Below are 12,561 nucleotides of genomic sequence, written 5' to 3' on the forward strand. Positions count from 1 at the left end.
TTTCTAATACCAAAAAAGGACAAAACACTGAGACCAATCCTAGATCTCTAAACACCTACATCAAATCAGAACATTTTCACATGGTCACGCTACAAGAAGTCTTACCACTGCTAAAGCAACAAGACTACAGGACAACCTTAGATCTCAAAGACGCGTATTTCCACATACCGATACATCCCTCGCACAGGAAATACCTAAGGTTCGTATTCAAGGGAATACATTACCAATTCAAAGTATTGCCGTTCGGTATAACGACCGCACCAAGAGTATTTACAAAATGCCTAGCAGTAGTAGCTGCACACATCAGAAGGCAGCAGATACACGTAACAAAGTGTTCACACCACTCAGATTATGTCATACAAACCCTCTACAAACTCGGTTTCTCCATCAACTATGCAAAATCACACATTCTGCCTTGCAAAATACAGCAATACTTAGGAGCGACAATCAACACAATAAAGGGAATAGCCACTCCAAGTCCACAAAGGGCTCAAAATTTTCGCAAGGTTATACAAGCCATGTATCCAACACAAAAAATACAGGCAAAGATGGTATTACAACTCCTAGGCATGATGTCCTCATGCATAGCCATTGTCCCAAACGCAAGACTGCACATGAGGCCCTTACAACAGTGCCTAGCATCACAATGGTCACAAGCACAGGGTCACCTTCTAGATCTGGTGTTGATAGACCGCCAAACATACATCTCGCTTCTATGGTGGAACAGTATAAATTTAAACAAAGGGCGGCCTTTCCAGGACCCAGTGCCACAATACGTGATAACAACAGATGCTTCCATGACAGGGTGGGGAGCACACCTCAATCAACACAGCATCCAAGGACAATGGGACGTACATCAAGCAAAGCTGCATATAAATCACCTCGAATTGTTAGCAGTATTCCTAGCGTTGAAAGCATTCCAACCCATCATAACCCACAAATACATTCTTGTCAAAACAGACAACATGACAACAATGTATTATCTAAACAAACAGGGGGGAACACACTCCACACAGCTGTGCCTCCTGGCACAAAGAATATGGCAATGGGCAATTCACAACCACATTCGCCTAATAGCACAGTTTATTCCAGGGATCCAGAATCAACTAGCAGACAATCTCTCTCGAGATCACCAACAGGTCCACGAATGGGAGATTCACCCCAAAATTCTAAACACTTACTTCAAAATTTGGGGAACACCTCAAATAGACTTATTTGCGACAAAGGAGAACGCAAAATGCCAAAACTTCGCATCCAGGTACCCACACAGGCAGTCTCAAGGCAATGCCCTATGGATGAACTGGTCAGGGATATTTGCGTACGCTTTTCCCCCTCTCCCTCTCCTTCCATATCTAGTAAACAAATTGAGTCAAAACAAACTCAAACTCATACTAATAGCACCAACATGGGCAAGGCAACCTTGGTACACAACACTGCTAGACCTATCAGTAGTACCCCACGTCAAGTTACCCAACAGGCCAGATCTGTTAACACAACACAAACAACAGATCAGGCATCCAAACCCAGCATCGCTGAATCTAGCAATCTGGCTCCTGTAATCCTAGAATTCGGACACCTAAACCTCACCCAAGAATGTATGGAAGTCATAAAGCAAGCTAGAAGACCATCCACTAGACACTGCTATGCAAGCAAATGGAAAAGGTTTGTTTGCTACTGCCATAATAATCAAATTCAACCATTACACGCATCTCCAAAGGATGTAGTGGGTTACTTACTACACTTACAAAAATCTAATCTGGCCTTCTCTTCCATTAAGATACACCTCGCAGCGATATCTGCATACCTGCAGATTACCCATTCAACTTCACTATTTAGGATACTTGTCATTAAAGCGTTTATGGAAGGCCTCAAAAGAATTATACCACCAAGGACACCACCTGTTCCTTCATGGAACCTCAACATCGTCTTAACAAGACTCATGGGTCCACCTTTTGAACCCATGCATTCTTGCGAAATACAATTCTTAACCTGGAAAGTTGCATTTCTCATCGCCATCACATCTCTAAGAAGAGTAAGTGAAATCCAGGCGTTTACAATACAAGAACCTTTTATCCAAATACACAAAAATAAGGTAGTCCTAAGAACCAATCCTAAATTTCTACCAAAGGTTATTTCACCGTTCCACTTAAATCAAACGGTAGAACTGCCAGTGTTCTTCCCACAGCCAGACTCAGTAGCCAAAAGGGCACTACATACATTAGACATCAGAAGAGCACTAATGTACTACATTGACAGAACAAAACAAAACAACTGTTTATTGCATTTCAAAAACCTCATACAGGAAACCCAATATCAAAACAGGGTATAGCCAGATGGATAGTTAAGAGCATCCAAATCTGCTACCTTAAAGCAAAGAGAGAGCTGCCCATTACACCAAGGGCACACTCAACCAGAAAGAAAGGCGCTAGCATGGCCTTCCTAGGAAATATTCCAATGCATGAGATATGTAAGGCAGCCACATGGTCTACGCCTCACACATTTACTAAGCACTACTGTGTAGACGTGCTATCCGCACAACAAGCCACAGTAGGTCAAGCCGTACTAAGAACTTTATTTCAGACTACTTCCACTCCTACAGGCTGAGCCACCGCTTTTGGGGAGATAACTGCTTACTAGTCTATGCACAACATGTGTATCTGCAGCTACACATGCCATCGAACTGAAAATGTCACTTACCCAGTGTACATCTGTTCGTGGCATTAGTCGCTGCAGATTCACATGTGCCCACCCGCCTCCCCGGGAGCCTATAGCCGTTTGGAAGTTATCTTCAACATTTGTACATTTGTAAATATATTACTTAAGCCTTAATTGGCCCATACTTATTCACTCCATTGCATGGGCACTATTACTAACACACACAACTCCTACCTCACCCTCTGCGGGGAAAACAATCGAAGATGGAGTCGACGCCCATGCGCAATGGAAGCAAAGGAGGAGGAGTCCCTCGGTCTCGTGACTCGAAAGACTTCTTCGAAGAAAAACAACTTGTAACACTCCGACCCAACACCAGATGGCGGACTATGCACAACATGTGAATCTGCAGCGACTAATGCCACGAACAGATGTACACTGGGTAAGTGACATTTTCATTCTCAGTCATAGGAAAATGATGGTTTGGCATTCAAAAAGAAATTTGTTAGACAACTGCACTTGTCGGCCTGCGAGGCCTTAATATATCCCGGTAACACACTGTAATGTACTTTCTGTCACCTCTTGCCATCGAGCCAATGTTGTCCTTTACACTGGGCAACTATTATCATCTAAAATTGTAACTGTGTGGTTCTGCCAACCCAATGAGTTTAACCCTTTAATGCCAAGGATATCAATGAGTCATTGACCGCGGGGGTCATTTCGACTTTCCCACTGGGCCGGCGGGCGACCGCCAAAAGGGCGCCCGCCGACCCAGCGGGAAAGACCCTACAACAATGAAGCCGGCTCCGAATGGAGCCGGCGGAGTTGCAGGGGTGTGACGGGTGCAGTTGCACCCGTCGCGATTTTCACTGTCTGCAAAGCAGACAGTGAAAATCTTAATGGGGCCCTGTTAGGGGGCTCCTGCACTGCTCATGCCAGTGGCAAAGGCAGTGCAGGGGCCCCCAGGGGCCCCACGACACCCGTTCCCGCCATCCTGGTTCTGGCAGTGTAAACCGCCAGAAACAGGCTGGCGGGAAGGGGGTCGGAATCCCCATGGCGGCGCCATGGAGGATTCTCTGGGCCAGGGGTAATCCGGCAGGAAACCGCCAGATCCCCTTTTCTGACCGCGGCTTTACCGCCGCGGTCAGAATAGCCCTGGAAGCACCGCTAGCCTGTTGGCGGTGCTTCCGTTGCCCTCCGCCCTGGCGGTCATAGACCGCCAGGGTTGGAATGAGGGCCTAAGTCTTTAGTGACTCACTTTTTACCAGCTTCTTTGCCCATGTCAGCTTCTCATCAATACAGATGCTGAGATAATCAAATTGCTCAACTTTTTCCAAGTTTGCTCAGTAGATCTTAAATGTATATTTTAACAGTGTCTTTGTACTTAATTGCGTGATTTTATTTTGTAGTATTGATAGTAAGTTTTTTTAGTTCAATTTTCAAAATCTTGGAGCAGTCTATGCATAGCCATCTCTGTCCCTCATAGTAGTACTGCTTTGTCCTTGAAAGAAGTACAGGCAGTTAACACCAGCATATCCAGGTTCATATCAGTGAGACACTTGCCAACATCATTGATGAATAAATTGAACATTATTGGGACATGAACACAACCTTGTTGCACTCTCAGTTGGATGTTAAATTCAGGTGTAAATTTGCCCCTTGGGATATGTCTCACCCATACGTTCTCCCCTGATACAGGTGCTGTATTGTTTAGATGAGTTTTTGTCCACAGAGTCAAAGGTCATCTTCAGGTCGAAAAAGGCCAGGTACATTTAGACTTTCCTAAATGTGGCGTACTTTAGGCTTGTTAAATACAGCCTCATAGCTTGATCTGCGGTCCAAAAACCTTTCTGGAATTCAGTTTGGAGATTAAATAATATATGAAATCTCTTGATCCAGTCCTGTAGATGATTTAAAAGAAGATCACTGTAGATTTTTCCAGGTCCCTCTGTTAATGAGATTGGTCTATAATTATCTCGATCACTATAGGGCCTTCTTGTGTATTTGTGTTATTATAGCCGGTTTCCAAGATGTAGGTACTTCATTTTGGGTCCAAATTGCTTTAAAAGCGGTTCTCAGTATTGGAGCCCACAAAGTGGAATTATTCCGGAAATCAACTGACAGCACTTTATCTTTGTTTGGGTCCTTCACTCCTTTGGCACAGGTAGCTGTTTAGACCTCCATCTTTGTAAATTTCTGCAGGTTTGTGCTGGGCTCTGGTGAAGCTTCAGTTAACCAGTGATATATCTTAGTATTTGCCAGGGCCATTGTTTGAGTAGTCATATGCTTTGCCACACACGTTTGCTGCCCTGATTCTATTTCGACTCTGCAAGCAAATATTGGTTTTCCTGCTACATTCAGGAAAAATGTTCCAGCCCGTTTATGCAGTTGATTGTTGATTCCAAGTGCCCTTTTTGACCTACAGAACCCCATCTGATTACGTCTCAGAACTTCCTGATGTCTTTCTCCTTGATTGGCATTGGAATTGTGCCCCATGCTCTATTCTTCAGTTTGTCCTTTTTGATTTTGACTAGCAGCTTATAGGCTGACCTTGCTAGCCTAAGAGTTTCACAGAATCTGACTCTCAATATCAAACCATGCAGGAGTTGTTTCTGATAATTTACAGTTTGTTTCCCTGTTCCAGTAGTTTGCTGATGTTGCAGTAAATATGTATTCATGGCTTTTTACTGCTTTTATCTGATATTTTGCCTTTTCAGTAGTTCTTGATGATAACATTTCCAAATGGAGTTAGCTTCTTCGTCGTGGTTGCTATTTTTCAAGGCTAGTTTAAGATGATTAGCATTCAGGGCTAAAACTCCAGAAGGTGGAAACCAAGCCAGGCAAACTTAGTACTATAATCAATAGACCGTGGTCTCTCTCAACTCGTTGGATAACTTTCATATCACTGACCACGTGGCAAGCTTCATGATTGATCATGATATAGTCTATGGGACTTTATCTTTTTCCAGAAGCACAGGTCTGTTTTTCTTGGCATGTCTGATAAAGCACAACCATTTACTGTTTGAATTACATTACTTAACATTAGATTGCAGAATTTATCTCCTTGCTTGGTCTGCCTAAAAGCCATTGAAGTGAAGAGGGGATGTTCCATACTGCTTATTGAATGATTTCTTCTCCCTCATATACAGACCATTAATAGCTGCAATGTTTGATGGTGGACTCTTCTTATTCAGTTTGTGATCCCGTCCAGCACTTCGGATATTCTGTTACAGGACATTTTGTGGCAAAATCTTCATATTTTTATTTCCTCATGGGAGATAGACATTTAAAATTTACAAAACAGTATAAGTAATTTGTTGCTTTGATATGTTGCAGATTATAATTAATTCTTATATGGTATTACATTTTAACATTAAGGTTTGTTAAAACCAAACTAGCGAGAACTTCTTTGGGTTGTCCTCTAGTGGCCTCTATCTCCTGAATACTATCATTTACAAAACTGTCCAGATCTGCTTGATCCAGGCCCAAGTCTCTTGAAAACAGCAGATTTTAAACTCTTTCATAAACGGGGATCAGTCTTTATCTCCCTTTATTATGGAAGACCAGCAATAGTACAGCTTATTAGACAAAACAATGAATTACAAGTCCCAGTACTTTTTATGTTGTGTACATGGTCAGATGATTGTCTTGAAAGCATTGAATTTTGGCTCTGTTGAAAATCAGCTAGGCTTCTTGATTGCCATTGTATGGACAAATCTTGCTCAACTGGCGGACAATTGTTCCTGGACCCTGGTGTGATGAGAAATTGCATTTTTATATGTTTGAGATCTTCCTCAAATAAATAGTTTGAAATTGGGCCACAAGCTGATCTGTAAGCTGTTTGATGTCTTCTGTTTATACAGTGTATTGATTATGTCCCCTTAAAAGTTATCAATATGCTTGGATGCTGCTCCTTCCTAACTTTAGGTGCAGAAATGCCCCCTTTTTTTTAATGATTCAGAGTAACCTAGTATTAAATCGACTATTTCCTAGTTTGCCCAGCAGGTTTCTGTTTGCTCCTGTTCTACTAGCAAATTAAATCAGTTTGAGGAATTTCCTCTGTTTACTATGTCATGATTTTATCTTGATTGAAATATTGTGGTAAATGTGAACAAGTCTGATTCCCTTGTTTCTGGGAAATAGTTGACATCCTTTACAGCAAAGCCATTCCTCAATATCACCCAGTCTGAACTGCAGAACTAATGATGTTGTATTACTAGTGCTTTAGGGACAAACAAAACATGCAGTAGCAATAATGTCTGTGTTGCTTTACCCTGTCAGTTTAATGTGGCGCTCACAATTAGACTCTAAATGGTAAAACCAAGGGACTGTAATAGAAATGTTGCCGTAGGGAATGGCTTTCGAGCTTCCTATTTATTTTAATACAGTAGATGCTGCTAAAGGGCAAATTATTACCTGAATCTTGAGTGTGGCAGAAAGTTTAAGGCTGATTTTATGTGCTGTTTGTTTGCTGTGTCAAGTATGAAGTGGAAGATTTACAGCAAACCAGGGTTCAAACTGTGTCTAGTGCATGAAACACATTTTCTAATGATCTACACAATACGTATCTTGTTCTGTGTAAGACATGTTCATAAAAGTGTTTATTGCTACAGTGTACAGTGAAATCCTAGTACATGGGTAAAATCTTCATTATGTTGAAGTTGCAGTCTTTGTGCTGACTAACCAAATACTTTATTTGTGTTTTGAAAGGGTTTGTTGGCAATTAATCTTGCTTCCCTTAAAGAATTCTTTGATATATTCTGTTTGTGTTTTAATGACTTAGCTGTAGGCAACCCCATTATATTTTGCCTAGTTATTCCTGTTTTATATGTTTGTTTTGTGATTGCAGTCATTCATGGAAGAGATGACCAGAAAGCAGCCGGATGTGGACAAACTTACCAAAACGTACAAGAGGAAGGCAGCTGACCATGGTCCAGTGCAGTCTAACATCCCTGTCCCAGAAAAAGGGAGAAATTCAAGTAAGTCATGTGACATTTTACCCTGCCTTGCTCCCACAAATATGGCCCATGGTCATGACTACCTCTTAAACATGTGATCACAGTGTTATTGACTTGTTGTCAAATATTTATTTAGTGGTGAGACACAAGAATGATTAGATCTGTAATTAAACAGGGGGTATTGAATCACTCTCTGAAAGGTAATAGTGATGATGTGAATGGAAGAATGTACTTATATAGTGTTTCTACGAAACTAACTTCATGGGTTTGCTGGGAAGGCATGAGTGACTAAATGTTCAGTAAAGGAACAATGTGAGATTTTTTTGTAGAAGAGATGGTTGGTATCAGGGCTGAATATCATTAGAAATGCATTATACCGGGGATTTTTGTGTTGCTGGTGTGTGGGTGATTTCCCTCAGTTGAGTAATAGTGTAGTTTAGTGCTGTATTTTGTTGCTTACATATTTATGGACACTCCCACAGATGCATGTGTAAGTGAGGCATAAGGCACTGGAAGTCATGCTTTTAGGGGAAGCCAGTGCAGTGATTTAAAGCTTGGTTGGAGTTCCAGTGCTTCCCGGCAGTTGCAATTGCTTGAAAATGGGAAGTTTGGCATTTTATCAGGCTAGGGTGGAGTGAGTGGGGTCATCGTTTCAAGGCTTTGTATGGTGTCTTCTGTCAGGCCTGGCAGGAAGGATGGGTTGAAAGAATCAAAAAATATGGTGGGAATATTCATTGTCTATGTTCTACTCCTTCATATTATTGTTTGTAGCTCTCCTGATGTATACAAGGGTGGGGGCTGCTTTCTTTTGAGATATATTTTAGAACGCATAGTTAGTAGTAAATATGCACCTTTTTGCAGCCCCACTCCCTTCCCCATTTACTACTAAGTAGTAATCTTACATGTGTGAGAATCTACCTACAAGAAAGATGGAAAAGCTGCTGGTAGAGATTTACACTAGTTGGTTTGTGAATAGTTCTTGCTATAACTAAATTCATGAAGGCCCAAGTAGGTGAAAGCTACTTTTGATTATCTACCTATGCTCAGGAGAGCACTTAAAACCTGTCTCTACACACGTTAACTGGTTTTTATACTTAAGTATCTGTTAGACTGTAATCTCAGTCTTCTGTTTACTCCAAGCACTAGGCCACCTTTGCAAGTAACAGTGCTCACTAAACAAGTGTGATGAAAATAATAGTAATGATAATAATCATAATAATAATGGTAGAATTTGCAGTACTTTATTAGTATTATTCTAGTACTACTAAAGTAATACAAAATCCAGTTTGTGAATAGGTCCCCTAGTATTTAGATTGTCTTTAATAATACGAAGGCCTGACAAACATTAGGAGACATCAAATCAAAATATGAGATAGAACTGCAAGTCATTATTATTAGTAATTTATAAAGTGCAACATTCACCCAACACTCATCTTAGTGCTACCAAAATATCGATCTACACAAGGGGCCTCTCCTAATAATTGCAGACAGAGGAGCTGTAATCTAACTTGTCTATTTAGGGAAAAGCCACGTCTTCAGATTCTTCCTTAAACTCAGCAAATTTCTAGTTGGTCTCAGGAATTTGGCAGCTTGTTGCAAAATTGCACTGCCAAGACTTTAAAAGATCTCCCACCAAGTCTTAGCTTTTTAAACCTGGCACACAAACAAGATTTGTTGATGACAATCTTAGGGCCTTAGAGGCTTATAGTGGCAGAATTTATTTTGTAGTGGCATAGGTCCAGTTCCATTTAAGGCTCTGTGACCTATACACATGGCCTTAAAGGGACATCTTTCCTTAACAGGTAGCCAGTGGAGTTCTTTTAGGTACCTGATGCAGAATAAAATCTTGATTTATTCAATGTTAATATAGTGGTCATCTCTTACATCCTGTAGAGTCTTTAAAACAGGAAGTCTGGAGCTCCTAGCAGAAGAGAGTTACAATAATCGATTCAGCTTAATACTATACACTGCACTACCAGCTTTGTGGCTGGCTGCGGAAGTAGATGGACATTTTTTCTCATAAGTCCATGGCAAGTATGTACAGTTTTATTGACATGAGCTTTATCTGGACTCCTAAATTTTGAAGTGACCGGGCTGAAATTAAGTCTGTGTTATTTGTCCAAGGCCAAATATTGCTTTCAAGATGATATGGTACAGTGCTGGGGGAGCAGGAAAGAAAGTCAGTCTTACTTCAGTTAATTCCTGTGGAGCCAGTTAGCCATCTCGGTTAAGCAGACGTGACATTTTTCTAGCTGAGTGGCATCATTTTTATTTAAGGACAGTAATAAGTGGGGGTCACCTGCATAGTTTATAAATGATATCCCAAAAGATTTAATCATGATCAGCAGTGGACAAAGATAAATGTTAAAAAAAATGGGACTTGAAGCTGATCCTTATGGTACTCCATGTAAGATTTCTATGAACTCTGACTTAAATGAAAGGAGAGATATTGCTTGAGATCTCCCAAATAGATAGGAATTGATCCAATTTAGGAAGGTACCGTCTACCCCATCTCCTTTAATCTGTTGGGTAAGGCTCGATGGTTGACAGTGTCAAAAGCAGCCGATAGATCTAATAAGATCAAAACTGCTGCCTGTCCACCATCAACCCTCACCCTCAGTGTATCCATCTCCAGGACTAACGCTGCCTCCGTGCCATGGGCTGGTCAAAAGTCTATTCACTCTGGTTCTAACGAATCATTATGTTCCATAATGCCTGCCGGTATTTTACTGACATATTTTTCTAGAATCTTGACTAGGTACGGAAGCAGAGATATTTCGATAGTTACGGGGTCTTTGACATCAACCTGAGGTTATTTCAGTAGAGGTGAAACTAGCTCCTTCTTCCAGGCAGAAGGTAATTTATCGTCTGTTGTCTTGAGCACTCACATTGGTTTACCATAGGTGCCTGTATCACTTAAACATTGTGAAGTGTGTGTCTTAATGCCTTGTATTTTCTTGTAGGAAAACGCCATCCTACTCCTGGCCTGTATCCCACTGGGGCGCAAACACAAATTGAAACCAAGGATCCTCGAGTTAATATGCTTGTTGGCAAATGGCAGCAAGTCTGGCTTCTGGCCTTGGAGAGAAGAAGAAACCTCAATGATGCACTAGACCGATTAGAAGAGGTATTAAATGCAACTGCATTTATTTTCCTCACAGCATTTCTGAGGGTGATGTCTGCAGTTAAATGTATGGTGACATTGTGTAAATGGAATCTTATCCGGGAGCAAATTCTACAAGTAACGTCTTGAATTGTGCAGGTTGCCTCCAAAATTAAATTATATTATTGTTAATCAGTGTGCTATATATGTCTAAAAGAATTAACTAAATAGTACACTTAAAGTGCTGATGCACAATATTATAATGCTTTAATGATAAAATGTTTTTATCTTGTATAGGTGTGTGCTATGTTAACATGTTGTGGGCCTACGATTCAATCCAGCTGAACAATTTATCACTATTAGTGCGAATGAGTACATGAGCTGACATACTACTCTCAGTGCTAGAGGTGGGATTGGGCTTCCTGGACTGAGTGGGTGAGGATAGGCTGGTTAATATGTTCTTGCGAAAGAAGGATCTGTCACACTAACTAACTCTGTAAATCCAAGAGTGAAGAAGAATAATGCTCCTAACATTTAGCTTTTTTCTTTGGACCCCTGTTTTCACCAGTAAGGTATGTAGCCATTATTTTGAATCCCGCAGCAAAACTGATATTAGGAGCTGTATTATCAAAAGTGCTCAGTGGAACAATGGGTGTTTGTGGTTAAGGTGTACTTCGGTTTTACTAAAGGGATTGTAGACCCTTGTACAGCCGCTTTCGTCACACAGATCTTGTTGTCCCATATTTAGGGCTGGTGCGATTTCAAGGGAGTGTCTCTTTGTTTCCAGAGGAGCATAGCCCCATGCAAATGAGAAAGCAGTTAACCTTTTTGCCCGCAGCTTATTTTAGATCAGGCACAGAGATAAAGGATCTGTCCCGGGTGCACTGACTGTACCTCAAATAGAGGTAGCGCACAGCATGTGCACACTTTGAGGGTGTGCTTCAGATAGGGGATAGATGGTCCTATGGACTCTCTGACATCCTCCTTCAGGTGGGTACAGTAACCTTTTGCACCTGCTTGCAGATTAATCTATGTACCCCTTTCAGATGTAGGCATGGTTGTCGCCTGCACTGTGAAAGGTGAACTAGTGGCTGCAAACAGCCAGTACACCTTTCAATAGTGTACTGCCCCCATGGTAAGTGGGACTTTGCATCTGCACTGGGCGGCAGCAGCTTCATTGTGTTGTGGATCAGTGACCTGTTCTGTGCTCGGCACACTAAGTTAAAGATGCTCCATGACACAGGCAGTGCATCTTATCTGTAAAATTGGCCCAGAAGTCAAATCTATGACAAAGTAGGTTATGTTTCAGCTTTGGTCTTTCATTTTTTCCTGCACATAATCATCCTACCATGACAATGTTCATTGTGAATACACCACAGTCTACAAATCAAAATTAAGCTATCCATTTACACCTCTGATGTGTAGGCCAGCAATGTATTTCCCTTCACAAACCTTTTACAAATGACCTCCAAAATGTAACTTTGACTTTATGTTCACCTTCCAAACTATTATGGGGGTCATTCCGACCCTGGCGGTTTCGGAAAGCACCGCCAACAGGCTGGTGGTGCTTCGTGGGCCATTCCGACCGCGGTTTCCCGCCAGATTGACCCCGGCTGGTCGAATCCTCCATGGAGGCGCTGCAAGCAGCGCCACCATGGGGATTCTGACCCCCTTCCTGCCAGCCTGTTTTTGGCGGTTTTTACTGCCAGGAATAGGCTGGCGCGAACGGGTGTCCTGGGGCCCCTGGGGGCCCCTGCACTGCCCATGCCACTGCCATGGGCAGTGCAGGGGCCCCCTAACAGGGCCCCAGTATGCTTTTCACTGTCTGCCTAGCAGACAGTGAAAAGC

General features: G+C 41.8%; 1 protein-coding gene across 9 annotated transcripts in view; it reads left to right on the forward strand.

The window, feature by feature from the left end:
- DST (dystonin) overlaps positions 1 to 12,561 on the forward strand; it is a 1,789,835-nt gene that overhangs the window by 1,737,985 nt on the left and 39,289 nt on the right. For all 9 annotated transcript variants that reach the window (XM_069235771.1, XM_069235778.1, XM_069235775.1 and 6 more), the window contains 2 exons: positions 7,502 to 7,631; positions 10,574 to 10,737. In XM_069235771.1, coding sequence (XP_069091872.1) covers positions 7,502 to 7,631; positions 10,574 to 10,737 — 294 coding nt within the window. The remainder of the gene's footprint in view (positions 1 to 7,501; positions 7,632 to 10,573; positions 10,738 to 12,561) is intronic.

Source organism: Pleurodeles waltl, chromosome 5 (assembly GCF_031143425.1).
Source record: "Pleurodeles waltl isolate 20211129_DDA chromosome 5, aPleWal1.hap1.20221129, whole genome shotgun sequence".
Taxonomy (NCBI): Eukaryota; Metazoa; Chordata; class Amphibia; order Caudata; family Salamandridae; genus Pleurodeles; species Pleurodeles waltl.